The 24,963-nt window shown below is 47.7% G+C and overlaps 1 protein-coding gene across 5 annotated transcripts in view; it reads right to left on the reverse strand.

Annotated features, from left to right (window-relative positions):
• Positions 1-2,750: 2,750 nt before the first annotated feature.
• FARP1 (FERM, ARH/RhoGEF and pleckstrin domain protein 1) overlaps positions 2,751-24,963 on the reverse strand; it is a gene marked incomplete at its 5' end in the record, with an annotated part of 173,752 nt that continues 151,539 nt past the window's right edge. For all 5 annotated transcript variants that reach the window (XM_084270653.1, XM_084270652.1, XM_084270650.1 and 2 more), the window contains 11 exons: positions 2,751-3,782; positions 4,620-4,771; positions 6,865-6,972; positions 9,381-9,544; positions 10,011-10,123; positions 10,478-10,560; positions 11,595-11,684; positions 13,838-13,906; positions 18,293-18,423; positions 20,797-21,034; positions 23,678-23,759. In XM_084270653.1, the coding sequence (XP_084126779.1) occupies positions 3,701-3,782; positions 4,620-4,771; positions 6,865-6,972; positions 9,381-9,544; positions 10,011-10,123; positions 10,478-10,560; positions 11,595-11,684; positions 13,838-13,906; positions 18,293-18,423; positions 20,797-21,034; positions 23,678-23,759 (1,312 nt within the window). In that variant the 3' untranslated portion in view covers positions 2,751-3,700. The remainder of the gene's footprint in view (positions 3,783-4,619; positions 4,772-6,864; positions 6,973-9,380; positions 9,545-10,010; positions 10,124-10,477; positions 10,561-11,594; positions 11,685-13,837; positions 13,907-18,292; positions 18,424-20,796; positions 21,035-23,677; positions 23,760-24,963) is intronic.

The raw sequence follows: 24,963 nt of genomic DNA on the forward strand, positions 1-24,963 counted from the left end.
CTGGAGAGGCTGCTTTGTGCTAAAACCACGTCTGTGTTACGTGTTGCACTGATGAATCGTCTGTGCAGGTCGTACTTCTCCGCTCTGGCTTGACGGCATGAAGCGACGAGCTCTCCCTCTTCTTATGCAAACGTTGAAATGAGCGGAACTGCTTATTTGTCAGGGATTTCCGGATCAGGCGGTCAATGAGCTGAGTCCTTTGACCTGCAGGCTTTGCTTTTTATAAGTGTCGGACGCGGAATCTATTTTTTTAACTTCATTTCCCTCGCAGTTGCACTTTGTGGTTGATCAGCAGTTGGCGGGAGGGTGGCGCCACCATCGCTGTAGCGCGTAACGCTTGCGGCGCAACCACAGAGCGGCTCTTGCTCTGAAGCGCCGCCGTTCCTTTGCTGCTCCGGATGTTTTGTGCCTGTCTCTGTGGGGATGGACAGATGGACCATGTGACTGTGGTGGTCTGCCCGCGCCGTGCAGGGGGAAGGGAGGCACGTGTGTGTCAGCACTGGCTGTGGAGCTGCTGGCGTGGCAGGAGCTCAACTGCTGCCTCCACCTGCCCGTGCTTTCACCCTCCTTGTGAGACCTCTCGTTTAGCTCTTACTACTCGACGCAGCGTTCTGCCTTTATTTTTTTAAGCGGCGCGGTACCGGTTTGTAGTAGTTCTACGTCAGCCTTACTTCTAGGGAAACATACTTTTGCCTTCAAAACAATGCCACCACTGGATGATGACCAGGAGTGCTGATAAGCACAGGGATAACACAAGGAGCAGCACAATCGCCAATGATTTCTGTAAGTGGCCGGGGAGGGGCTGAAAGCGTAGCACAAACCTGCCAGCTCGCTCTTCCTCGCTGGGCTCTGCAGGCGTGCTGGGGATTGCACTGAGCATTCCACAGCAGCCAAATCACACCTCGTGGGTTCCTGCCGCCTTTGGGAGCGGGGTTACAGGGGACGGTTCTGGTGTGTATCTTGTTGTCTGTAACGCCACTGCCTGTTTCTAACCGTGTATTTAAATTTCCTTTTGTCACTCTACACCAACGTAATGAAACTGTAAACTACATGACCTAGAAATAAAGAAGGAAACCTTTAAAGAACTTTTGCCGTCTGTGTGGTCAGTAACATGAGATTTGGGAGTGTCAATGATGGTAAGTGGGCAGCTCATAAATGGGGATGGGGAACAGACAATGACAGTTTTTAATTGTAATAATCTCAGAATCAGGACAAGGCAAAACCCCACTTTCTGAGCAAGAATGATGTTGAGTGTATTTTTACTTCAGTAAGCTGGTGTCTCACAGGTGGCCCAGCTGGGTGGGAAGCTGGGAGTTTTGATCTCCATGTACGAGTGAGTGACAGCGCACTGGTTTGGTTAAATGTGTGCAGTTCTTTACAGTTTGTCCACGAGTAAAATGATGTGCTGGGATGGGCTGCCCAGAGAGGTGGTGGATGCCCCATCCCTGGGGGGGGGGGTGGTCAAAGCCAGGCTGAATGGGGCCCTGGGCAACCTTGTCTGGATCATGCCTGGAGATTGGTGGCCCTGCCTGTGGCAGGGGCGTTGGAACTGTGTGATCCTTGGGGTCCCTTCCAACCCAGACCATTCAGTGATTCTATGATGTCTCAATTCACGGATGGCGGCGATTTCAAACTGCTTTGTATTCCCCATCCTGCCAGCCCATTGACACCCCTGAAGTCCTCGCCTCAGGTGGCATTAGCTTATCCCAAATGTCATGTCCTAAATTACCCATGTGACTGAATGACACACTATGCGACTCCCGCACTCCTGTCAGTATTTTGTTACTTTCTCCTCTTAAAGATCATACATGCACCACACTGCCTTTCTTTCCCCCATCTGCCCGCTTTCCCGAGCCCCTGAGGGGAGGGAAGGGGTGGTGGTGTTGGTGTGCTCCAGCCGCTGGCAGGTGCCTGCACATCTGTGAGTATGGTTTGGCTTCCAACCCAAACCATTCTGTGACGCTTGTCAGGGTGGCTGCATTAGGCCCTGCGGCCTGAGAGCTCCTTGTGCTAAGGTGGGGGAGGGTAGGAGCCTATCCTGGTCTCAGCTGGAGAAGCACGTGTAGCTCTGCTTGGGGGCGGAAAGGCGGCAGGGGGCTAGAAAGGAGTCTTTACTGTCTGGGAACAGGAGTATATGTGAGAGTAGGGCCAAGTATTTTTAGTCCCCTTTGCAGTGAGCAAATTTGCCAGTTCCTACAGCGCACACAGGTGGGGCACTAACAAAGGGAAGAGCTAGTGAAGGAAAAGTAGGGGCAGAACTGTGCCAGCTTCACTTCCTGCATCTGTACTGGGGCCCCTCTGCCTAGGGCTGTGCTTCCCCAAAGGGGCCCATACGGGTGTGGGGTGGTGAATGGAAGTTTTACGTCACCTTCATGATGAAGTGTTTCCTCAAACATGAGGAAAAGCATCTCAGTGTAGTAGACATCATGCCACCAACCTTCTCAGGGGACCGAGAGCTTATCCAAAACGCAGCGTTAGCCCTTAGAGCCAGGTATTCGAAATGGGCATTTCCACTGCTGGCTGTGGAAATGGAGTGGGAGTGGGGGTGTGGGGTGGGGAGAGAGGCAAGTTCTGACCACAAACTGGAGGTCACGCTAGGATGTATGGCAGGCAGGATGCCAAAGAGGGCCTTGGGTCGTACCCCTGGCTTTGAGCAGCTTAGTCTGCGCTCGTTACTGCAAATTAAGGCCCAACAGCTGCAGAGTTTTCTTAGGAGCTCGTAAAGCAAACAGCAGAATGTCACCACAGCCTTTAATGTCTTCTCGTACATACCATTCACAGTACATCAACAGCCCAAAGAATATTGCACTGGATTATTTTCAAAACGTTTCACCTGGCAAGGAGCATCCACTTTTCAAAGCCAAGGGATGAAGGGTTTGGTCAACTTGCACCCAGAGAAAATGGTTGGTTAGATAAGGATCCTGTACTTTATTTATACCACATGGATTTGTAACCCCAAATGGAAATAAGAACGAGCTGTAAACGGTTTCCTTGTTAAAGATAGAAAATTAGTAATTCCTTGCTGATTAAATGTAGAAAGACTGGGGGGGTGGGAGTGGAGGGGGATGGGGGGGGGGAGAATGAAATGTGAAAGTTATCTCATTCCTGTTAGACTGCTTCCTGTATATATAATTATATTCTATACTGTGAAAGTCCATCTACATTTAAAAATCCAGCAGTCTACAGATTAACATGGTAAAAAAAAATAATACATTTTTTTTATGAAAAGAGAAGAGAAATAGCGTTTGCCTCAGAGGAGAAAAGTTTCAGATGGTGAAGGCGGCTATTTTTTTTTTTAATTATTATTATTATTTTTTTTTCTTTTTTTTAGGTGCAATCTTTGAGGCAACAAAATGTCTTTTGGCATTTGGCACTCTAATAAGGACAATATTTTAATACTGGCACAAGCTAAAAACAGCACAGAATGACAAAATACAAGACATGAAACGAACCGCAGCCACTGGGATGATGGTAAGAGCTTGCCCGAACAGGCGGCGAACTGAAACAGTTTTGCTGGAGGAACTGTGAGAGTTTCTGCAAAACCAGACTTTGATACATATTTTTTTTTCCTTTTCTTTTCTTTTCTTTTACCAAATTGTAAATTTTTTTTTACTAAACTTGGAGGGAGAAAAGAGTTTCAAACGTCCTCTAGAAAAATCAGCAGCTGCTGGACAATCGGCGCGGCGGCTTGTTTCAGCCGTCAATAGGCATGAAGCTCTTTGTGACTCAGCGCTCGAGTGCGTGAGGCAGAGCTGGTGGCACTTCGGATCACTTCCATCCATCTGAGAGCAGGCAGAGGAGAGACACAAACAAAAGGAGGGTCAGTGCCTAAGGAAGGACTGAATGAGAGACACAGTCCGCGCTGTCAGTCGCACACGGGTTTATTTTCAAGCGCCTACGGGAGCATCTTGCTATTTTAGTCCCAAATCTATCCCAAACCAAGATGCTCCAGATGATTGCCAAACACATTTAGGAACAGAGGTTTAGTGAGGATAAAAGGGGCAGGGAGGTGGAAGGACGCCCCAAATTCAGGACCTTATTGGTAGTTTTACATGTTTTGCAGACACAAAATCTCTCTTTTTCCTTTTTTTTTCCCCCAGGTGGTCCAATTGATGGGCAGTTAAGCCCAACCACTCTTGATTCCAGAGTGAGACAGTGTAGTTCAGCTCTGGTTGCTGCTACTTTCACCTGGAACTGAGAAAGGGCTTTGGTGGTTTTTCCAATTCTACTCATTTATTTAATCACCTCATTCCCACAGGTTGCTATATTAATAGGTTCAGACTGACATGGCTGAACCTTAATGACAGCTTTCTTGAGTAAGAGCAGCCATTAAGCTTTTCTGACATGTTAATGCTTCATATAAAAAAGCTAAATTAATTCCCAGAATGAACCAGCTCAAACCACCCTCTGGGAGCAGTGACTCTTTCCAGGCATCCGAGATTCAGTGGGAGGTGTAAAAAATTACATGGTGGAGTGGCCAAAATTTCTCCAGTTGTGCTGAACTACTCCCCTCTGTCACTGAATCAGTTCACTAAGCTTCCCATCTACTGACCCTCTTGGGAAAAGAAAAATAAATCCTGGAACTCTACAAAACTCCCTGGGACCGAAGACTGACTGACCTTTCAAACGTGTATTCGCTCTCAGCCCTGAAGTAGTACACGTGGGATTTGAAATGGAGCTTGAAGACGTAATCTTTGTGGATGTTTTCTGCTTCAGAAGGAATGGTGAGTGAGTATCCCAGCAGAGGAAGGCTGGCTAAAGGATGATTGTCCTGAAAAGAAATGATGGAAAACGCTGTGAGGAAAGGGAGCACGTAAGGAAAACGAAGATGGATGGATGCCCGTTTACAGGTCGCAATGAGAGCGTGGCCTTGCAGCAGCACAAAGATCTCCAACTCTTCCTGTTTGTCTCCCATGCTGCACACGTCAGAATACAGGCACTTTAGGGAGGCAGCGGGTGCAGGTATCCCTAAAGGGATGCAAATAGATTTTGGGTGGGGAATAGGCAATGGTACCTCCTCTGAGGAGTGCTCACAGGATCCTACAGGCGAATCCAGAGACTTTTCCCTGCTATCACCTGGAACAACATCCCCAAACCCGTCACTGTCCCACTGACCTCTACCCTCTTCCCCCATCAACTCTAGTTGAAACCTCTGAGCTACTTGCTCAACCCCAGTGAGCATCATCTTCCTTCTTGATACCTAATTTAAAGCCCTCTCAATGAGCCCTGCCAACTCCTGGACCCCCAGATGGACTCAATGATCTCTTGAGGTCCCTTCCAACCCCCTACATGTCTGTGAATCGTGTTTTCAAGAGTGCATGGTAAAAACCAGCAGCTTTATCTGTTCTCAATGAATTGAACTGTTTGGTAAGTTCAGCTTGTCCATCTTTATAGGCATCTTTATAAGGACCTGCAGCAGGCTGATCCCATCAGTGTTTCCTGCAATCTTGGACTTTCACTCTTTTCAACCCGACAGACATTAAAGCTCCATCACTTGGCACCTGTGGAGCACCGGGCGTGCTCAGCCCGGGCGTGCAAACCCCACGAACACAGTGGCCACCCTGCAGCTCTCATTGCTCAGGTCCTTCTGTGTCAGGCATGGCACGTAGAACAAATCATTTCTTGATCCTGCTTGTGATGTCCAGAATGTCCTACAACTCCTCTGGCTTTGCTTTGGTGCAGAAACTGCAGCGTTAAGGCTTTCCACAGCAATGAAAGCACAGTGTAGCAACTGGGATTATTTTGTGCTTGCGCCCTGCTTGAACACAGCAGTTCAAAGGTCCAACAGATTGTAGGCAGAACCCCCCTACTTCTGTGGTGAGATGCTTGCTGGGATGGGTTAGTCACTGGCCACTGTCCCCTCTTGTCTGATTGGAGCGTGATGGTAACAAGGTTTCTAAGTCAGTGTTAAGGTTAACATCTGTAATCTGTGAGAATTTGTACAGGGGAGAACCACAGAATCACAGAATGGTCTGGGTTGGAAAGGTCCCCAAGGATCATAGAGTTCCAACCCCTCCTGCCACAGGCAGGGCCACCAACCTCCAGGCCTGGATCTACACAAAGTTGCCCTGGGCCCCATCCAACCTGCCCTTGAACACCTCCAGGGACGGGGCATCCACCACCTCTCTGGGCAGCCCATTCCAGCACCTCACCTCTCCCCCCGTAAAGAACTTCCCCGGTCTGTTTATATGTCTGAGATTCCCCCAACCCAAGTGCAACACCTTATACTTTGCAGTGTCGAATCTCATTTAAGTTCACCCTGGCCCACCTTTCCAGCCTGTCAAGATCCCTCTGGATGGCTCTTGTTCGAACTCACACCCCAATTTCGGAGCAGCAGTGCTTGTACTTTTAGGGATGAGCTGCACCCCGACTGCTCAAGGTTTCAGGAAACGAGCTCTTCTCTGGGAAATGAGCGGAACGAGAAGGGGCTCTGCTCCACACCCCAGCAGCAGTAATGTCTATGTCACCGTGGCCAGTGCCCCCTGCGTGTCTTGCCTACAGCCCCCCCAAACTGACGTCTGCTTTTCTCCCTGCTATCGCTTCACAAAGCCAACAGTCTCCTCCAGGCAGGGAGGCAGGCAGGCAGGGAGGCAGGCAGGGAGGCAGGGAGGCATGGAGGCAGGGAGGCAGGCAGGCAGGGAGGCCGGCAGGGAGGCAGGCAGGCAGGCAGGGAGGCAGGCAGGGAGGCATGGAGGCAGGCAGGGAGGCAGGGAGGCATGGAGGCAGGGAGGCAGGCAGGCAGGGAGGCAGGCAGGCAGGGAGGCAGGCAGGCAGGCAGGGAGGCATGGAGGCAGGGAGGCAGGCAGGCAGGGAGGCATGGAGGCAGGCAGGCAGGGAGGCAGGGAGGCTTGCGCGGCGCCTTACCTGGTGCGATTTATAGAAGAACATACAGAAGTTGGTGAACACCACCCAAAGCTTCTGCCAACCGTTGCTGTTTTTGAATTTCCTTAGGAGATTTCCAGACAGCTGGTTCTGAAACACATCAAAAGGAGCCAAATAAGACAGGGAAAGGTACCCACGGCTTAATTAAAGAAAAATTATCTGCTTTTATTGGGCTGTATGTGGCCTTGCTGCACGTGAAAATGTTTTGGTTGATTGGATGGATTTTTCTTCTGCCTTTTTTTAAATTTTAACGACTAACTAGTACTTAAAAACTAACCCATTTTTGTGCTTGTACTGCCAGGAGATCCAGGCTCCTGCGTTTAATGGGTTGGGTTCCCCCCCCCCCCCCTCCTTGAGGTGGCATTGGGCAGTAGGTTACTGAACACCTGCCTTGCTATCCTGGCCTCTCTCTGGTCTTTCCAAATGACACCGGAACAGAAGGATGGAAACGGAAAGTCTGACATGAGTTTGTGACGTAAAGGAAAGTTATGACATACATTAGAATAGCAGCTAGAGGCTGGACTCTCAGTACCCAGGGAGATCACATGGCACCTTTTTGAAGGTTTCAAAAGGACTGTTAACCTTACTGGTAGTTGGACTTGGGATATTTTAAGGAAAAGGAGGAGGAAGCCGTGAGCGAGTACAAGTATTTCACATCTGGCTGAAGGAACGGCAGCTGTAAAGTCCAGCACCATCGTGCCTTGTGGACAAAGGGGAGTTGTCAGCACATTATTAATTAATTACTTCCCGTTCCTTGTTGACTGTCGGGGCTCTCACCTGGATCAAAATAGCTGCTTACGTCATCCTCATTACATAACACAGAAGCTAATCGCTTAATCTGTAACGATTAATAGACCCTGGTGGGTCCTGCTGGATCCACTGCAGCTGAAACATCCTTGAAAACGTTCTGTTTTCACCAGCCTTGGCTATAAGTTAAAGCCTTTGCTTTAAATCAGCCCATTCTCTGCTATCATCTGGACCGCTGCCTAAGTCACAGGCTTAGTACTCCTGAGTTTTGTGTTACCTCGTGACTCTGGAGGATATCATAAAAGGACAGGCTTTGCATTCGGTACCAGCAGACATATGAAATGGAAACAGGCCGCTGATCACTGATCAGTCCAGCAGGTAGGGAAGGACAGTCACTGACAGAGAGAGGATCTTCTACCACGAGAGAGACAGAAAGGAGGGAGAGACACAAAGAAAATAAACGATAATGCTTGAAGTGAGAGCCACCGACAGAATGACGTGAGCATGAGCGCAACCTGCCACCCATGGAACAGCAGTGGGGAGGAAGATGTTTTCACACAACAATGTATGTCTCCTGGGGCGCGTCTGCTCCTCGCTGCTTTGTTTGCTTGAGGGGTGGTTGGGGTGGGAAATGAAAATAAAGAACAACCAGTGCTGAGCTCAGACCAAAAGCTTTGCCTCACTGACTGTTTTAAGTTTTACATCTATTTGTAAGGCAGCCTCTGCTTTAGGGAAAAGCACAAGACCTTGTTGCGTGCTGAACTATTCCTCCCTTTCAGGATGTGAGGGGATGAGGAGCAGAAACTCCACCTGCCTGGGCTCAAAGCAGGGCTCTGCGGCCAGCATCTCCTGGCACAGCCTCCCTCCTGTGGCTGCAGCTCAGCAGCCAGCTCCCCTCCTGTTTAGAGCCCGAAGCGGTCACACAAACTGTGCCCCGGGTCTGTCCCTGCACCCGTATGTCTCCTGCAGCACAAGGGTGGCCCGAGGGCCCCACGTGCCCGCACGGCGCCTCAGCGTCGAGGTTCCTTTCCCCACGTCCCTTGAGCATCAATGTCCATTTGAGGAGGACTGGGCTAAAGCACTCTGAGCTCCCTGGAGGCTCTCTCAGGTGAAGGAAGAACACTTAAGCAGGCTTATCACCTCATCCTAAAACCTGCGCTGAAGCAGGAGTCTCTCATTTTAATCCTTGAGAAGTGCCTCAAATTGGCTTAGCTGTGCTCAGGGTGGGGGGGGGGGGTGGGAAAAAAGGATTTTACTTTTTGTTCTGAGGTGGAAAAACGCAAATAAAGAAAAAGCAGATGAGACTGAGCAATGAGACAAGGGGTCCAGAAAAGATGGCTGGGTAGAGAAAGTACGTTAGTAATACACATAATCAAAGTTCTGGCTGCAGCGGCTAAAGACAATATCCTTTCAGCTCAAGCAACGGCTTAATGCCTCTGGATGGGAAAGCATTAGGACAGTCTGACCTGCTTTAAATTTTACAGGGAATTGGGCATTTTTAATCTTTCTTTTATCTTTTGGGCAGTCACTTCTGTGAAAATCACTGCTCTGGCTGGTCTGAGAGAGGCGCAGTAAAGGGAGCGGTACGCGTTTCTCGACCGATGGGTCACACCATCGTTGGAGGTTGCGGGAGTCAAGTTTAGAGGGTGTGCCTGAAATGTCCCCCAAAGGAGCCCAGGGAGGAGCCAAAAGGAAATTGTCATTCAGGAGGGAGTCTGGAGCTGCAGTTCAGATCGTTCTGAGGCCGATACCTCCACAGCAATACTAAAGTCGATCATTGAAACACTGGTATTTCTGTGCCAGCAGACGTGCACCGTAGTGTTGCCACGGTGTGGTGACTGACGTTCGAGTGAGGTGCGGGATGCACTGAGGTCGTCCTCAGATTCCTGGTCTACAGTAGTTTCGTCAGGAGACTCTATGAAATGCAGGGAAAAAGCATCTTTCTTCCTCTATGCAACAACATATATAATTGGAAAAATTAAACAAATCAACTCTGTCCACACAACACTGTGACCTCATTTCAAAACACACTTGTACACACCATTTTGTGCAGAGATTTAAGGAGATTATTATTTTTTAAAGTGTTAGAACCAAAGGCTATCTACCGTGCTTTGCTGGTGCTTTTAATACCTTCCAAGGACAGGCACTGCCCAAAATCTTGTTAAATAGCTCCTGGAATCATTACATTTAAGTCACTTCTCTACTCAGTGAAACTTTCTGCCAACATCAACAAGAACATTAAAATGGCAAATAAATAAACAGATAGATAGATAAATCCAATATCTATATAACCCCCAGCACTTTTCACTACTTGTGATTGGAAGCAATCACCGATCACATGGACGAGGAGGGGTAAAACCACCCCTCTAACATTTACTTACTGCTGTCTGGTGGGCTGCTAGCCAGTAACTCTGGGGCAGGGCCGCTGCTTTTCTCCGCCAGGTCTATGGCCATCTGAACGTCCTCAGTCCATTTGTCCTTCTCGGCGCGGGTACTAACAAGGAAAATTGGGGTTTTTTTCACTCCCATGTACCTTGAAAGCAAACTCTAAGAAACAGTCTCAACTGGGGCTTACTTTTAATTTAAATAAATAAATTCAGACATGAGATGCCAGGTTTTTTTTTCCTAATAATTTAGTTTTGGCTCCAACTCACACAATTTCCACTCTATTTATTCACCTTTGTTTGTTTGTTTATTTGTTTTGAAGTGGCTTTCACAACAGAAGATACCTCTGAAATCGTTTTAGGAACAAATTCAAACAAAATGAGGCCTCTCTGCTCTTCTACCACTACTTCTACTATTTATTTCTGCAGAGAAAATACGGTTTACATGTGCATGTTGCCCTCACCTTGCAGCCACAACGATGGACTGGTGTTGACCCCGGAGTGTTAGACAATGAGGAACCCCCCATTCCTCTTCACTTTCTTCTATCTGAGAGATGAAAGCCCAAATGCGGTCAGATTGCAGGAGGTACAGTATTTCTTAAGGTGAAACAGGGAACTGGGGTAAAGAAAACTAAGGGAAACGATCAGAAACAGCATTTCTAAGCCAGACATTGAGAAAAAGAACCAAAACATAATGGGGGCTTGCAAGTTGGGAAAAGGGTAAGTTCTGCAACAACCTCTTAAACCAGAAGCATGGGTTTGTGGCCAAAAAAAACCCAAAACCACACCCCAAAATACAGTTGTGTTTTTATTAGAAGGCCAAAGGATATGCTAAATGCTCAGAATGCCCTGCACACTCTTGTGAACAAGTCCATGTCAAATGGACATGGATGTCTGATAAGGTTCCTACATACACTAGATAAAACTTTGAAGCCTCCTGGATGTTTAGAGAAGTTCAGTTACTGTGGTAGCGATGATCTAACTCCATTATCCAGAAAACAGTTTGGAATAGATACAAATCCATGAGGAGTGGCAATGAAAGCGTTTTGGGACTAGCAAAGATATTTTTGAAGTCATGCAAGAAGAGGTCACTCGGTGCTATTGGCTTGAATCAGCTGTTTTCCAGAAGAATTGCAGCAAGAGCTCTGAGTGACATACTGCTGCCAGCCTCCCGTTACTTCAACTTTCAGATATGGAGATGAAAATCTTAGGAAATGGTTTTTCCTAGAAATTTCTCACTACTGTTTCCTTGCCTTGCCCAGTGTGCCTATGAGCAATTGGTGATGGATTCTTTGTAAGACTCATGGTTAAATTTAGGGTTTAAACAAAATAAAGAGCCCGTCTCATAAGAAGTTTGCATTATGAGGAAGCTGCCCCCCAAAATGCCTTCCTTCCCCTTCCTCCAGCTTCTGCTGTGTTACCACCTTTGTGTAAAAGGCTGCACAAATGCTTGCTGAACCCAACACAGCCCCAGCAGCGCTGCAGCATGCAACCACAGCTTCTCCAAATCGAAGACCAGCCCTAGATGGGACCCCATATGGCCGTTTAAGCATTAATCCCTTCAGTTCTCCCCATACTCACTGTCATGCCGTACAGGGGAAGGTGCCCGTGGACTTTAAACTGATTCGATGCTGTCAGGCCTCTGCTTGTGTACAACAAGATATCATTAAACTAAAAAGAAAGAATAAAAATTATTAGAATCACAGAATCATAGAAGGGTTTGGGCTGGAAAGGACCTTAAAGATCATCAAGTTCCAACCCCCCTAGACCAGGCTGCTCAAGGCCCCATCCAACCTGGCCTGGAACACTGCCAGGGAGGGGGCAGCCACCACCTCCCTGAGCAACCTGGGCCAGGGCCTCACCACTCTTGTAGTGAAGAATTTTTTCCTAATATCCAATCTAAATCTACCCCCTTCCAATTAAAAACCATTCCCCCTTGTTCTATTGCTCCATACCCTTCTAAAAAGTCCCTCCCCAGCTTTCCTGCAGGCCCCTTCAGGTACTGGAAGCCCACTGTAAGATCTCCCTGGAGCCTTCTCTTCTCCAGGCTGAACAACCCCAACTCTCTCAGCCTGTCTCCACAGGAGAGGTGCTCCAGCCCTCTGATCATCTTCATGGCCCTCCTCTGGACCTGTTCCAACAGTTCCATGTCCTCCTTATGTTGGGGACTCCAGAACTGGACACAGTACTCCAAGTGGGGTCTCACCAGAGCAGAGTAGAGGGGCAGAATCACCTCCCTTGACCTGCTGGCCACACTCCTTTTGATGCAGCCCAGGATACAATTGGCCGCCTGGGCTGCGAGCGCACATTGTTGGCTCATGTCGAGCTTCTCATCCACCAGCACCCTGAGTCCTTCTCTGCAGAGCTGCTCTCTAGCACATCATCTCCCAGCCTGTACTGATGATGAGGATTGCTCTGACCCAGGTGAACCTCAAGAGCAGCTGTCAGAAGCATGTCAGATGCTCACTGGCATTCTATGGCTGTAACAAGAATGGCATATTTACACTGTGCCACCTTGGTCAAAGGCTGTTTTCCTCAAAACCAGTTGCATCAAGAAAAAGAATGATACTCTGTGGTGTGAAAGAGAGCTCTCCCGAAGACTTCTGCAGTAACTGATGAGGATATGTTGATCTGCCACTAGAGGGGGACTGAATTTTGCCTAATGATTACACGTGTATTCTGAGTCCTTAAAAACCCACCTGGCATTTTATCTCCAAAAAGATCCCAATGCTGGAGACAGAGCAAAGACTTCCCTGGCAGCATGAGCAGCTGGTAAAAGCTAAGACTGACTGGAGAGCCCAGTCTCAATTTTAAAAACGTTTTACACAAATATAATATCAAGGCATTGGCTGGCAACAAGAATTGGGATGTGCAAGAAAACAACATGCACCATGTTCTTCAGGCTCCCTTTTAAAGGCAGATGGTAACCCTACTCCAGTAGATCTAGTGGTTCTATCTTGGGCTCATTTGAAAGATTAATTGTCCAACACCTCGTGAAACCCTGCACACTCACAAGCTTTTCTACACACCCAGTGTTTTCACTTGTTGCATACAAGGAGCCAAGGAAGCATTTTCCTGCCACGCTGCGCTGACTCTTCAATGTTCTGCCCATAACACTGGTCTATAACCCCTGTGCACTGTCGGCCATCCCAGTGCCCTAGCACCTTAGGGCTCAGTGGCAGGAGGATGGGAGCCTGGGAGCAACTCGGCAGGAGAGGAGAGCAGAGGAGCCATCTAGTTGGCTCTTGTGGTTCACAGAGTGAGTAGAATCACTGTAACCTGAAAATGCTGCAAGTGACAGTGGGGGGAGACGCTTGCTCCTTGTGCAAGAGCTACAAAGTGCATATCTCCAGGCCAAGGCGGGGCCTTCGACATGCTGGGCACTCATGGGCTGAAACTGGATGGTGTCTGGAGAAACTGGGCTCTGCAATGTGTCCTGAGAGCACTGTGTGGATTGTTGTTTGTATCATGTGGAGTTGCTCTGGATCTTTTCTGGACATGACCACCTCTACCCCTGGTGCCCCTTTTCATTTTATAACGGCTCTGCTTTTCTTTAACACAATACTGATGTGAGATATTGGTATCATGATATTCACAGTGTCATATAAAAATTAATAAGGCTTATTTTTGTAAGAAGCAGTTACAAAGAGCACTGTGTTTGGACAGGAATGTAAGTTCTAAGCAAACAGCTACACTGTGTGTTGTTACGTTCAATAAGGCTGCTCAGAGATACTTACCACCAGTCACAATTCACACCTCATAGTTTGCCTAACGATTGGTTAGAGTCACATTTCATTATACAAAGAAAAAGTCTTCTTACTTACCAGGAAGAACATCCGTTGCTGTAAACCTTTTCCAGACAACTTACTAAGACTGCCCAGTCTAATGAACTCCTGTTGGAAACAAATGCAAACCAAAGCTGTGTTCTCTTCTGCAAAAACGATGATGGGTTTTTTTATTACTCAAAACCAAAGATGACTACATGGTTAGGGGCCTGACCTGACTGTCAGTCACAGGATCACAGAATTGTAGGGGTTGGAAGGGACCTCCAGAGATCATCAGGTCCAACCCCCCTGCCAAAGCTGCTCCCTAGAACAGGTCACACAGGGAGGCGTCCAGACGAGTCTTGAATATCTCCAGAGAAGGAGACTCCACAACCCGCCTGGGCAGCCTGTGCCAGGACTCTGTCACCCTCACTGGGAAAAAGTTCCTCCACATATTGGTGTGGAACTTTCTGTGCCCCAACCTGAGGCCATTGCCCCTTGTCCTGTCCCCACAAAACACTGAAAAGAGGCTGGCCATTCCCCCTGTGTCCCAGACTTCAGATATTTATAAACATTGAATAGATCCCCCCTCAGTCTTCTTTTCTCAAGGCTGAACAGCCCCAGTTCACTCAGCCTTTCCTCATAGGGGAGACGCTCCTGTCCTTTAATCATCTCGGTAGCCCTCCACTGGACTCTCTCCAGGAGATCCCTGTCTTTTTTATACCAGGGAGCCCAGACCAGGCAGTCACTGAGACTTTTTTCCTTTTATCTATTAAATACCTTAAAAATAGTATTGATACATCAATTTCTGTTCCTAACTGTCTTAAGGATAATTGTTTTCATAGTCTTTCATTCATTAAAAAAAAATTCAGCTAAGCAAACTTTTCTCTACCTAACACTGAGTCCTTCAGACAGCTCCCTCTTTCCTTGGTTGGAAAGTGTAATTTTCACATCACAAGTGATGTAATAAGTAACGCTGAATTGGCCTGTATGTCACTGCTTAGCCACTGGTGAGCTTCTCTTGTGCACGTAGCAGATTTACATATCTTTTAAGGAGATATAAAAGCAAATCAACATCACCCACAGCAACAGAAGAAGAGGGACACCTGTCTGGCAGCGTGAGTTACACTAATACCACCCATGTCGTATAACACAGTACATGAACTCGGATCAATATGCTTCAGAATGTCAGGGTTGGATTTACAGGAAAAGTGTCGCACCTGTAACTTTCAAAACGCTGGATTTCCTGTGCTTACTATGAACTCTCAGTAACTCACCCTTCCATTTATCTGAAACCCATTAAAATGCCATTTTTCAGTGACTCCAGCTTCTGCTGAGAAGTTTATGTTTATTTACTGCAGTCCTTCCAAGGTCACTCTACTCATAATTGTGCAGTAAAAGGCATATAAAGCATCGTGATCACCCACAGCTTAGCAAGAAAACAGCCATGGAAGATTAATCTGCTCAAGAGAGGGACTTCAGCCACCTTTGGCTTGCTGTGATGTGTCCAGTCCCCCAACCTGCATTGCATAGGGAGTAACAAGGTGTGGAAAAGTGGGTAGAGGTGGTTGTCTCTAGATCACGGCAAGCTCACGTTTCTAGAGAGGCCAACCGGGAGCTGTTGTCAGCCACTGAAGAATATCAACCATAATCACTACTTATACGGTACCACCGGATGGTCAGGAGCAGGCTGGGCACCACCATGGTACACGCTGTACAAACACAAGAATTAAGAGCTGCAGGTCATTGCAACTGGCAAGCCCAGATGGCCACAGGAGGGTTTAATGTCCAGCACAGGAACCAACTCGGTGGCAGCAGAATCACAGAATCACAAGGTTGGAAAAGACCTCTAAGATAATCAAGTCCAACCGTTCCCGTCCTATGCTAAACCATATCCCTAAGTACCTCATCTACCCATCTTTTAAACACATCCAGGGATGGTGACTCTACCACCTCCCTGGGCAGCCTGTTCCAGGCCCTGATAACTATTTCAGTGAAGAATTTTCTCCTAACATCTAATCTGACCCTGCCCTGGTGCAGCTTTGTGCCATTTCCCCTTGTCCTGTCTCCTGTCACCTGGCTGAAGAGACCATCCCCCACCTCTCTACAACCTCCCTTCAGGTAGTTGTAGGTGGTGATAAGGTCTCCCCTCAGCCTCCTCTTCTCCAGGCTAAACAGCCCCAGCTCCCTCAGCCGCTCCTCACAGGATTTGCCCTCCAGTCCCTTCACCAGCCTGGTTGCCCTTCTTTGGACTCATTTGAGGACCTCAGTGTCCTTCTTATGGTGAGGAACCCAGAACTGGACACAGTCCTCCAGAAGCCCCAGCTGGGGCAACATGAAGAGGATGGTTACTGACAGCATCCTGTAGGACTGACAGCTGAACCACCAGCCTAATCCAAAACTTCTCTGAAAGGTGGAGTTCAGCCACTGTTGGGTAAACCCAGCCATGTGTGACAGTGGCATTTGCCTCCCAGCCTGGCTTGTGCCAGGACAGGGACTTCAGGCAGAGCTGGAAGAGCAGCCAAAGGGCTTGAGAGCAGCGACACTTTGGGCACGTGCCAGAGCATGGCAGCCAATGCTTTCTGTCTTGGCAGGCAAACAACCTCCGCACCTCGTCTGCCCTCTTCTTGAACTTCCTAGGAGAGGAAGATTGCTCTGTCTTTAAATAGGCTGGGGTATCAGAAACAGCAGATGACAGCATTTAATTTCATGTGATAGAGAGATGCAGTGGCTGTGAAATGTCCTGAGGGGCTTGCCAAGGAAGTGAACAGTCTGTGGAGCGCCGGAAGGAGGCATGAGCCGCGGCGGCTGCTTGGGAGACAGGGAAGAGGCACAGTGAGGAAGCAGGAAGCAGCTGCAAATTGAGAAATACCTGTCCTGGTGCCACCTCCCCAGCGGCACATCAAACCCTTTTTTCTGCATGTCTGAATCCTTAAATGAATTAACCCCTTGAGAGTGCAGCAAGCTGCCTCTCTGCCATGACCTTGCTGAGGCATCACAGACGTAGCCTGGCAAGTGGACCTAAGGCTGTGGCTCCTGCTGAGTGGGGGTCCGGCCAGGGCTGGATGGATGGGCTGCAGGGCAGGCTGAAGTGCTGCCATATTTGCTGTTCAATATGAAACTCGGCTTTTTTCCCCCTGAACTGTTTCCCAGAAACACATATGGGGTGAGAACAGCCTAATGATGTATCCTGCCCAGCATTTCAGTTGCTGCAAGTACTGGTTTTGTGTAGCACACACACAGGTTGGGAGAGCAGGGAGGGAATTACTTCGACAGCAGGCAGCTCCCAGGTTTGCACACACAGATACGTGCACCTAGAGAAGTGGAAAAGGCTACTGTCCTGGCTTTCTTTCCAGTAGCTGGTGTAGTCCTCTGTTTTGGATTTGGTATGAGAATCATGTTGATAACACCCTGATGTTTTCAGTTGTTGCCAAGCAGTCAAGGACTTCTCAGCTTCTCACACTGCCCTGCCAACAAGTAGGCCAAGGTGGGGGAGGGGGATGCAAGGAGCTGGGAGAGGGGACAGCCAGGATAGCTGACCCTAACTGGCCAAAGGGATAGCCCAAACCATAGGATGTCCTGCTCTGTATGTAACTGGGAGGTGGGCTGGGAGGCAGTTTGGCTCAAGAGCCAGCTGAATTGGTGAGAAACTGCTGTGCATCACGTTTTGTATATTCTTTTATCATTGTTATTCCTATTATAATTGTCTTCATTCTCTGTCCCAGTAAACAGACATTCTCTCAGCCCACAAATTTTCCTTTTTTTCTGCTCAATTCTCTCCCCCATCCCCCTGGGGAGGGAGAAGGGGGGCTGTGAACTGACTGCTGTGCAGTTGTTTTTGCTGTCACCTGGGTCAGATGATAACAGCTACAAATACCACGCTGGGGCTCGTTTATTCTGAAATAAGCCACCATTTTTAAAAAAGCACAAGGAGTAAGAGACAGATGTTGGTATTTTTATAAGACAATTAAAAGCAGTTGCTTAAGGCACCACTGTCTCCAAAATTGCTGCCTAAAGTTACACGTAGGCTAAAGCGGCTTCTCATCCCCAGGGCCACGAGTTTCAGAGCCAGGCAGCGTGAAAGGGCTCCAGCCCAAATGCCTTGCTTTGCTTTGATCTGCCATGCTGTAGCATGGAGAAGACAATTTAAGGGCAGCAAGAAATGAGGAAATGTGCAACTGCTCAAGCTCTGAAGACTGTGATGTACAGCATGGTTTTACCACCTGTGTTGTAACAGATGTTTGGACTAGCCTACAAATCTATACATAAGATAAACCTAATAAAATCAATTAAAAATAACAAAATCAATAAAAAAGATAATAAAGATGATTGCTTCTTCCTATTATAAGGCTGCTGTTTTCTATGGTATCATGTTGATGTTTGGTAGTTTTTGGTGAGAGAAAAGGGTTCATATGAGGAAAGGCAATTTCACAGCTGCTCCTAAGAAACAGGTTTTGGAAACATACCCAATGCCTTGAAATCATATCAGATGTTGTTCCCAACTCTGCTACTTACCCTTCCTGGTATCACCAGATTGTCTATGCCCAGCAAGTCTTTCTTGAGTTCATGCAGCTTCTGGAAGTTCTCCATCTTTATCATATTGCCATGGAGCTGAGCCACCATTTCAGATATCTCAGCCAAAGCAGCTAGATGGACAAAACCATAAAATGTTTATTAAAACCTTCTTACCAGAGCATTCAGAAAGACACTCCTTTATTTTGTCTGCAGCACCCAGCTCATGAACATCACTCGTCTTGTGTTACACCCTTCTCCTTCACAGTGTAATGATACTCAGGCAAACTAAAGCCAGCACAAATTCTGGACATCTTACAGAGTAGAGCGGAGAGAGTGGAGTGTTGTAATGAAGAGACACAGTCTTACTTCCTCAACCAAAGTATTGCTGTATTTTAGCCACAGGAACTTTGTCGGGATACTTGTGTCAATTCAGAGCACCAACAAGCAGGTTCTCCTAAAGGACCTAATTTCCTACATCTCAAATTAATTTAGGGACCTTCTCTAAGCTTGAAAAAAATCCCACCAGATTTCTCCCCCACAGCCTACACTGCACTGGGTCAGGTCCATATCTGAAAACACCAGGACAGTAAACACAGTCATCTTGGAGGTTGTCTTCAGTCCCAGCAATGAGAACAACTAAAAGGGCTGCGTGTCGTGGAGTTGCATCACAGCCCTACTTCATTCTCTCCAAAGAGACTACCCACAACGAATGACCTAACACTTAGGAATGATTTTCCTAAGGGAAATCTTCATTTTTGAGGGGGACTTTTGCTGTGTGAAGAAGGACCAGGTGGAACACAAGAGGACGCAGGCACTACGCAGTCCCACTCTCCAGCAGTGGAAGCCAACCCAAGTGCAGGCTGCTGCCAATCTGCTTCCCATCCCTTCACTTTTTGCTGTGTCACAACACAGTAAGCCAACTCAGGGTACTCTGCTGAAAATCACTTCCCCACTTCACCTTTTCACAGAATCAGAGAACATTAGGAGCTGGAAGGAACCTCAAAAGATCATCCAAGTCCAATCCCCTTCCAGAGCAGGATCACCTAGACGAAATCACACTGGAATGCATCCAGGTGGGGTTTGAATGTCTCCGGAGAAGGAGACTCCACAACCTCTCTGGGCAGCCTGTGCCAGTGCTCTGTCTTTTCTGGGGTTCATGGACTGGCTCCCTGTGCCATGATGTGTGTGAGCACCAACCTTGACACAGCTAAATGGACAGGCAGTCTCACAATGGGCCAAACTGGCTGACTTCAGGGATAGAAGAGCAGTTACAGCCATTTGTGTTAGAAGAACAGTCAAGAGAACAGTAACAGTGGTTCTTCTTTCTTACATCATTGCTTACATCATCAGCAGTTCATCCACATCTGTGTGTGGATTCATATCTACACCTCCCACTATTTTTTTTTGCTTCCTTTACACTCTGACCTTGAACAAAGATCTGCGATAGTGGGAATAACAGTGACTGATCCTGGAGTGACGGTGTCCCCAGGTCCCTGATTTTTCACCCCAGAACCCTGTGCTCATATCCATTTTAAAAACGGAGCAGGAATCAAACCTTGGTGGCCGCTGCACTCTCTGGGGAGGTGGGAATGACCACAAGTCACTACTCCCTGCATTCCTTGAGACCACTCAGGCAGTAGCTGAACGCCTGTGCCATGCAGCCCTTCAGTGCTGCAGACCTCTGTGGCCTTTCCTATTGCTACAAGTCAAGCTACACCCGCATGCTGTGCGCTGCCCGCTGCGGATGTCATCGCACGGCACCTAAGAGACCCCGACCAGCTCACTCAGCTAACGCCTTGCAGCTGGGAGCACTCATGCCAAGGCATTGCCTCCCTGCCCAAGTCCTTCCACGCTGAGTGGTTACTCCTCAGATAACACCATTTTATCTTCAAATGTAGACAGCTTTACAACAGGAGTTGGAAGGAAGGAAGAAAGAAAATCATCAGAAAGAAATAGCAGGAGGTGAGTTCAGACCACAGGAGGAAAATTTCTTCATATTTAGGGAAAAAAAAAAAATTGTTAGCAGCTTTGAGTTGCTGAAACAAATTGTGGGAATGGTAATAGAACAAACAGTATGTCTGGAAAAATAAAACATAGCAACAAATAACACTTAAAGACATAATAACAGCAGCCACACTGGGTCAGACCAAGGGTTCACCTGGGCCTACATCCTGTATTCCTAGTGGATCTCCAGGGAAAGCTAGGAACAAGACAAGCACATATGGTATGTTCCCTGTGCTCTCTCCCAACCTCCCAACAGCTTTCAGTTCAAGCGACTTCCTGAACTGCATGTCATTTCTGTGTGTTTAACAACCCCCAGCAGACCTCTCTTCCAAGGACTTGTCCAGACTGTGGTCTAACATGTATACAGAAGCAACCTCAATCCAACAGTAGAGGAAAGGGGGAAAGAAGGGGGAAAGAAAGAAGAAGGGGGAACAAAAGAAGAAGGGGGAACAAAAGAAGAAGGGGGAAAGAAGGGAACTGGTGTCCTTTCTCTTACTTACCTCTTGAATCCCTGAAGTCTGTGTGATTTGGTGAGTAGTGTTTGCAAAGCCTCTCCATTATCTGCTTGTAGTGCATAAGCCTGTGTAACGGTCTGAGAAGGAAGGTGTTGAGAGGCAAGTAGCAGACTTTCTGTAGCTCAAAATCTCTGCAAAAGGTCTCCAGCTTGCGAGAGTTCTTGATCTCATTCTCCAGCTCCATTAAAATCTCATTGTGCTTCCACAGGTGAATTGTCAGTTGCTTACAGGCAGGAAGAAAAGAGCTATTAGCAATCACCGCCAGACACGACTCAGCCCAAACCTATTTCAATAAAAAACCCCAACTGGCACAGCAGCTGGGATCTTGCAAACAAAATCACTGCGTGATGCAACTGTTCTGATACTCACTTGAAATGAAGAGTGGGCATTAGTTGTTTGAAGCATGCCCCCCTGCACTCCCAGTAAAACAAGGGTACTTGAGTAAATGGAACTAAGTCTTGTACCAGTGAGAAACCCAAAGGCACAGAGATGGTGTGCACATAGCTCAGGCAAGTGCAGGTGCAACGGGGAGAGATCTAAGCAATGCCAATGTGGAGTAAGGACACAAACTGGGATTTTCTAGGAGGATGGAGGGATTTAGTTGTGCTAGTTCCCTCAGGTGTTTTGGGAAAACAGAGGCAACCAGACTCCTAGCTTCTGCTCCCCTACTGTTAATGAGAAGTTGCATCTCCTGGGAATCCAAACAAACACGAAAATAGGGGAGTTGTCTGACAGAAATGGGTGTACTGGAATTCTTCATCCTTGGATTATGTCCTCTTCTCCTTAGTGCAGCCTCTAAGATTGTCCCACTGGCAGCAGGGGAGTTATGCACCAGCCAGCGAATGAGGTTTGCATGAGATATGTCACCTCATTAAGGTCTTGGTGTCACAGACACTCACAAGTCCCATTTAAAACAATTCAGCAGCAGTTTTGGAACAATTAATGCAGCGGCTTCATTTGTGTTTGGCAAAAGTTAGCCTGGTCACTGGGGATGCACAGAGCCTCTCTGAGCAGCAAGAACAAGCCTCCCAGGATAATTAACCAGCAAGAAAAAAGAAACTGAATGGGTATGATGGATGGACTTGAGAACGCAGCTTGGCTTATTCTGGAGCTCTTGCTTTCTGACATGTTTCCAATCAATTCCCCCCCTCTCCTGTGATTTGTGACATCCTTACCAGAAATACAACTTCCCTACAGCCAAGCCACTTCCTCCATCCACCGCATGTTCATTTTACAAGCCTGTAACTCAAGCAAAGACACAGCAGACCCTCTGGACTCCCACAGAGGCTGCCGGTTAATTACTGGCTCTTAACTTCTTTCCTATGTTAATTAAACAAGGAGCATCAGTTTTCAGGTCTTTTAACAGGTCCTGTGATAAATACACAGAGTTGTAACTAACTTCCTTGCTTCCTGTGCAGCTCTTAAGAGTCAAATTGTGTGTTGCTTCTTTCCTCCACATATCTGTGCTTGGCAGCGGCGGCTGTTCTCAAAGCAAAATCCTCTAGTGGGAAAGGGAGAACGGCAAAGGTGGAAGCACGCTGGCAGGTCTAAGCTACAGTGAGGACTGCACGCTCTCATCAAACCAGTGCCACAGAAGGACGTGCAGACAGCGAAGGACGGACTATTTAACGGTGCAAGGTACAGAGGGCAGAGGCACAGAGCTTGTCAAAAGCTGAGATCCCCAAACCTGCTTGTGCAAAGGCGTGTGCTTCTTGAAAGCGAGAGAGATGGAGGCAGGGAAGTCCCTGCTGCGGTTCTTCCAACGCCTCTGAAATGTGTCTTGAGGGATAAAAAGCAGTTCCTGCTCAGTACTGCTGCGGAAAGGGTAAGGCTGCCTTCTTGGTGACAGAGCTGCCTGTGTGGGGGACCCTAAATCAAGGTTTCTACGTTCTCTTTTTACTGATCTGCTGTGTAATCACTTGCACATCACTTAACCTCTCTTCATCTCTCTCCATCCTCCTGCAAGGTAAGCCTAGCACAAACGAACGCCTTGGGAGAGCTGTAAAGATGAAACTGCCCTTTCCTCCAGCCAGGGACCCAAGGCTGCTCCACTTACTGACCACAGAGCGCCACAGTGGCAATCACCACAGCAAGATTTATCAGAGAGCTTCAAAAGCACTTTGAGGAGGCTGCAGTGCCATGTTCTGTGACACACCGACCTGGATGCACAGCTACATTAGTAAGGTGAGCTGTGTGTTACCCATCCTGTCAAAGTCCATAGGGGTTTTTCCCAGGCTCTTCCACACTGTGGGCTCAGTAGCACAGAGCATGAAGAAAATACTACTCTGGCCAGACTAAGCACAGACATGAAGTCTGCTGAAGGATGCCACACCTAGATTTACACTCCATGCGTGTATTTTGGCTTTTAGCTTTAAAGGGATTAAAGGCAATTACTCACATTTATTAAAAAAACTTTCATTTAACTTGACATCACAGTGCACAAACAGTTTCCCAAATCAAATCAGTATCTGGGCTATGGTCACTATTTCAGTATCTTAACACATCTGCACACACAGGTAGTCACACTGGGCGTTCAGACAGTCTCTTCAGCCATTCGAGTTCTGATGCTTTGTCTTCTTATTTGAAATAAAAAGGATCTGGAAAGGAAATGTTCCTGAACTTGTGTGTTTGTTGTTCCTATATTTGGAGAGTGGACTGAGGACAGGGCCTGGACTTGCAATTCAGTTTGCAATCCCGAAATCTCAGGGCTCACCAAACACCTGCTACTTCATCAGAGGGAACTTTTATAGCATGAGCCTTGATTAGGACTGGCAAAAACCAGCACAAGAGGCAACATGACATGACAATGAAAAGCACGTTAATACTAATCCATGTCAAAGCTTAATAGTTATAGGATCATTCCTACCTTCATACTCTGGATGTTCTTCAGCATAACATCTCCAATTCTTTGGTAATCTCCTTTAATGTGAGCATTAGAACGCCCTTCCCTGTCAGCAACAGAAATATCACACACTTCAGCCACGCAGTAAAACCACATAATCGCTTATAAGCACAGAGAGGAACTCAATAGCTGACTTCTTTTAAAATCCTGACCCCTGTGCTCCTGCGCTTGGGAGCGTGCAAGGAATCTTCCTGATGGGCATGTAACTCCCAGGGACAGCACACCTTTCACCCAGCCTATCATCAGAGAGGGCAGGCACTGAGCAGAAGGATTAGACTTTTGGAGAGAACTGCTGGCGTTTTTAAACACCCCAGAGCAGGCTGGAAGTGGCTCGAGAAAAAAGACGGCATCAGAATCCCATGACAACACCAGGGCTTAGAGCAGAAGGAGAGTTCTGCTCAGACACAAGGACACAGGGCTCACGGGTGGTCCTCCTCTGGAAAGCTTTCTGCTCGTGCTAGGGATGGCAGGACACACAAAAAATCATCCACTCAGCATCTGGGTTTGACTCATCAGCGTTACATACCGGCAGGAGTTTTCTTTCAGTGTGTCACTGCTGGTATTAAAAATGCAAACTGCTCCCTCCCACCCAGCCAGCTGTACTTGGGTGGGTGCTCCACTTGGGAGAAAGCCAGCTCCTGATGAAAAAGACATTCCTACTTCCAAACCCATGTGTGAGACAGGCAGGGCCACCACACTGACTGAGTCTAAACCCATCTTTTAGAAAACACAGGAGGAAAAACCACAAGAGTAAGAACCTGACTGTTACAGATCTCATCCAACCAAGTCCAGGTGTTAATTTAAAAGTAGATCACGAGGGGGTGTGTGTGGGGAGAACCACTTCCCTTTCCAACTTCTAACACTGCACCCAAGTTTCCCCCAGTGTGACTGCTGATGTGCTGTCCTCAAGGCATACGATTCAGTTTGAGTCCCACACTGGAGTACTGGGAGACAGACCCAGCTCTGGTGTGCACAACTGCAACCCAGCCAAAGAAAGGCGCTGCCCTGGGAGAGGGCGGGAGTGGCTCACACTTCTTAAGAAAATTTGGTGTGTGTTGAAGGGGTAAGTGGACAGCCAGGCAGTAAATCACTCCATTCCTCGGTACCAACAAAATCCAGCCAGAGGGGTCCCACCCTCACCAAATCAGAGGGGGTGCAGCTGCTGTCAGGAATATACTGTCGCTGGTAAGGCACAGGGATTTTTGTTGGGGTTTTTTTTGCAGATCCGGATTATTCCATGAATAGATGCA

Source organism: Gallinula chloropus (genome assembly GCF_964237585.1).
Source record: "Gallinula chloropus genome assembly, chromosome: 1".
NCBI lineage: Eukaryota > Metazoa > Chordata > Aves > Gruiformes > Rallidae > Gallinula > Gallinula chloropus.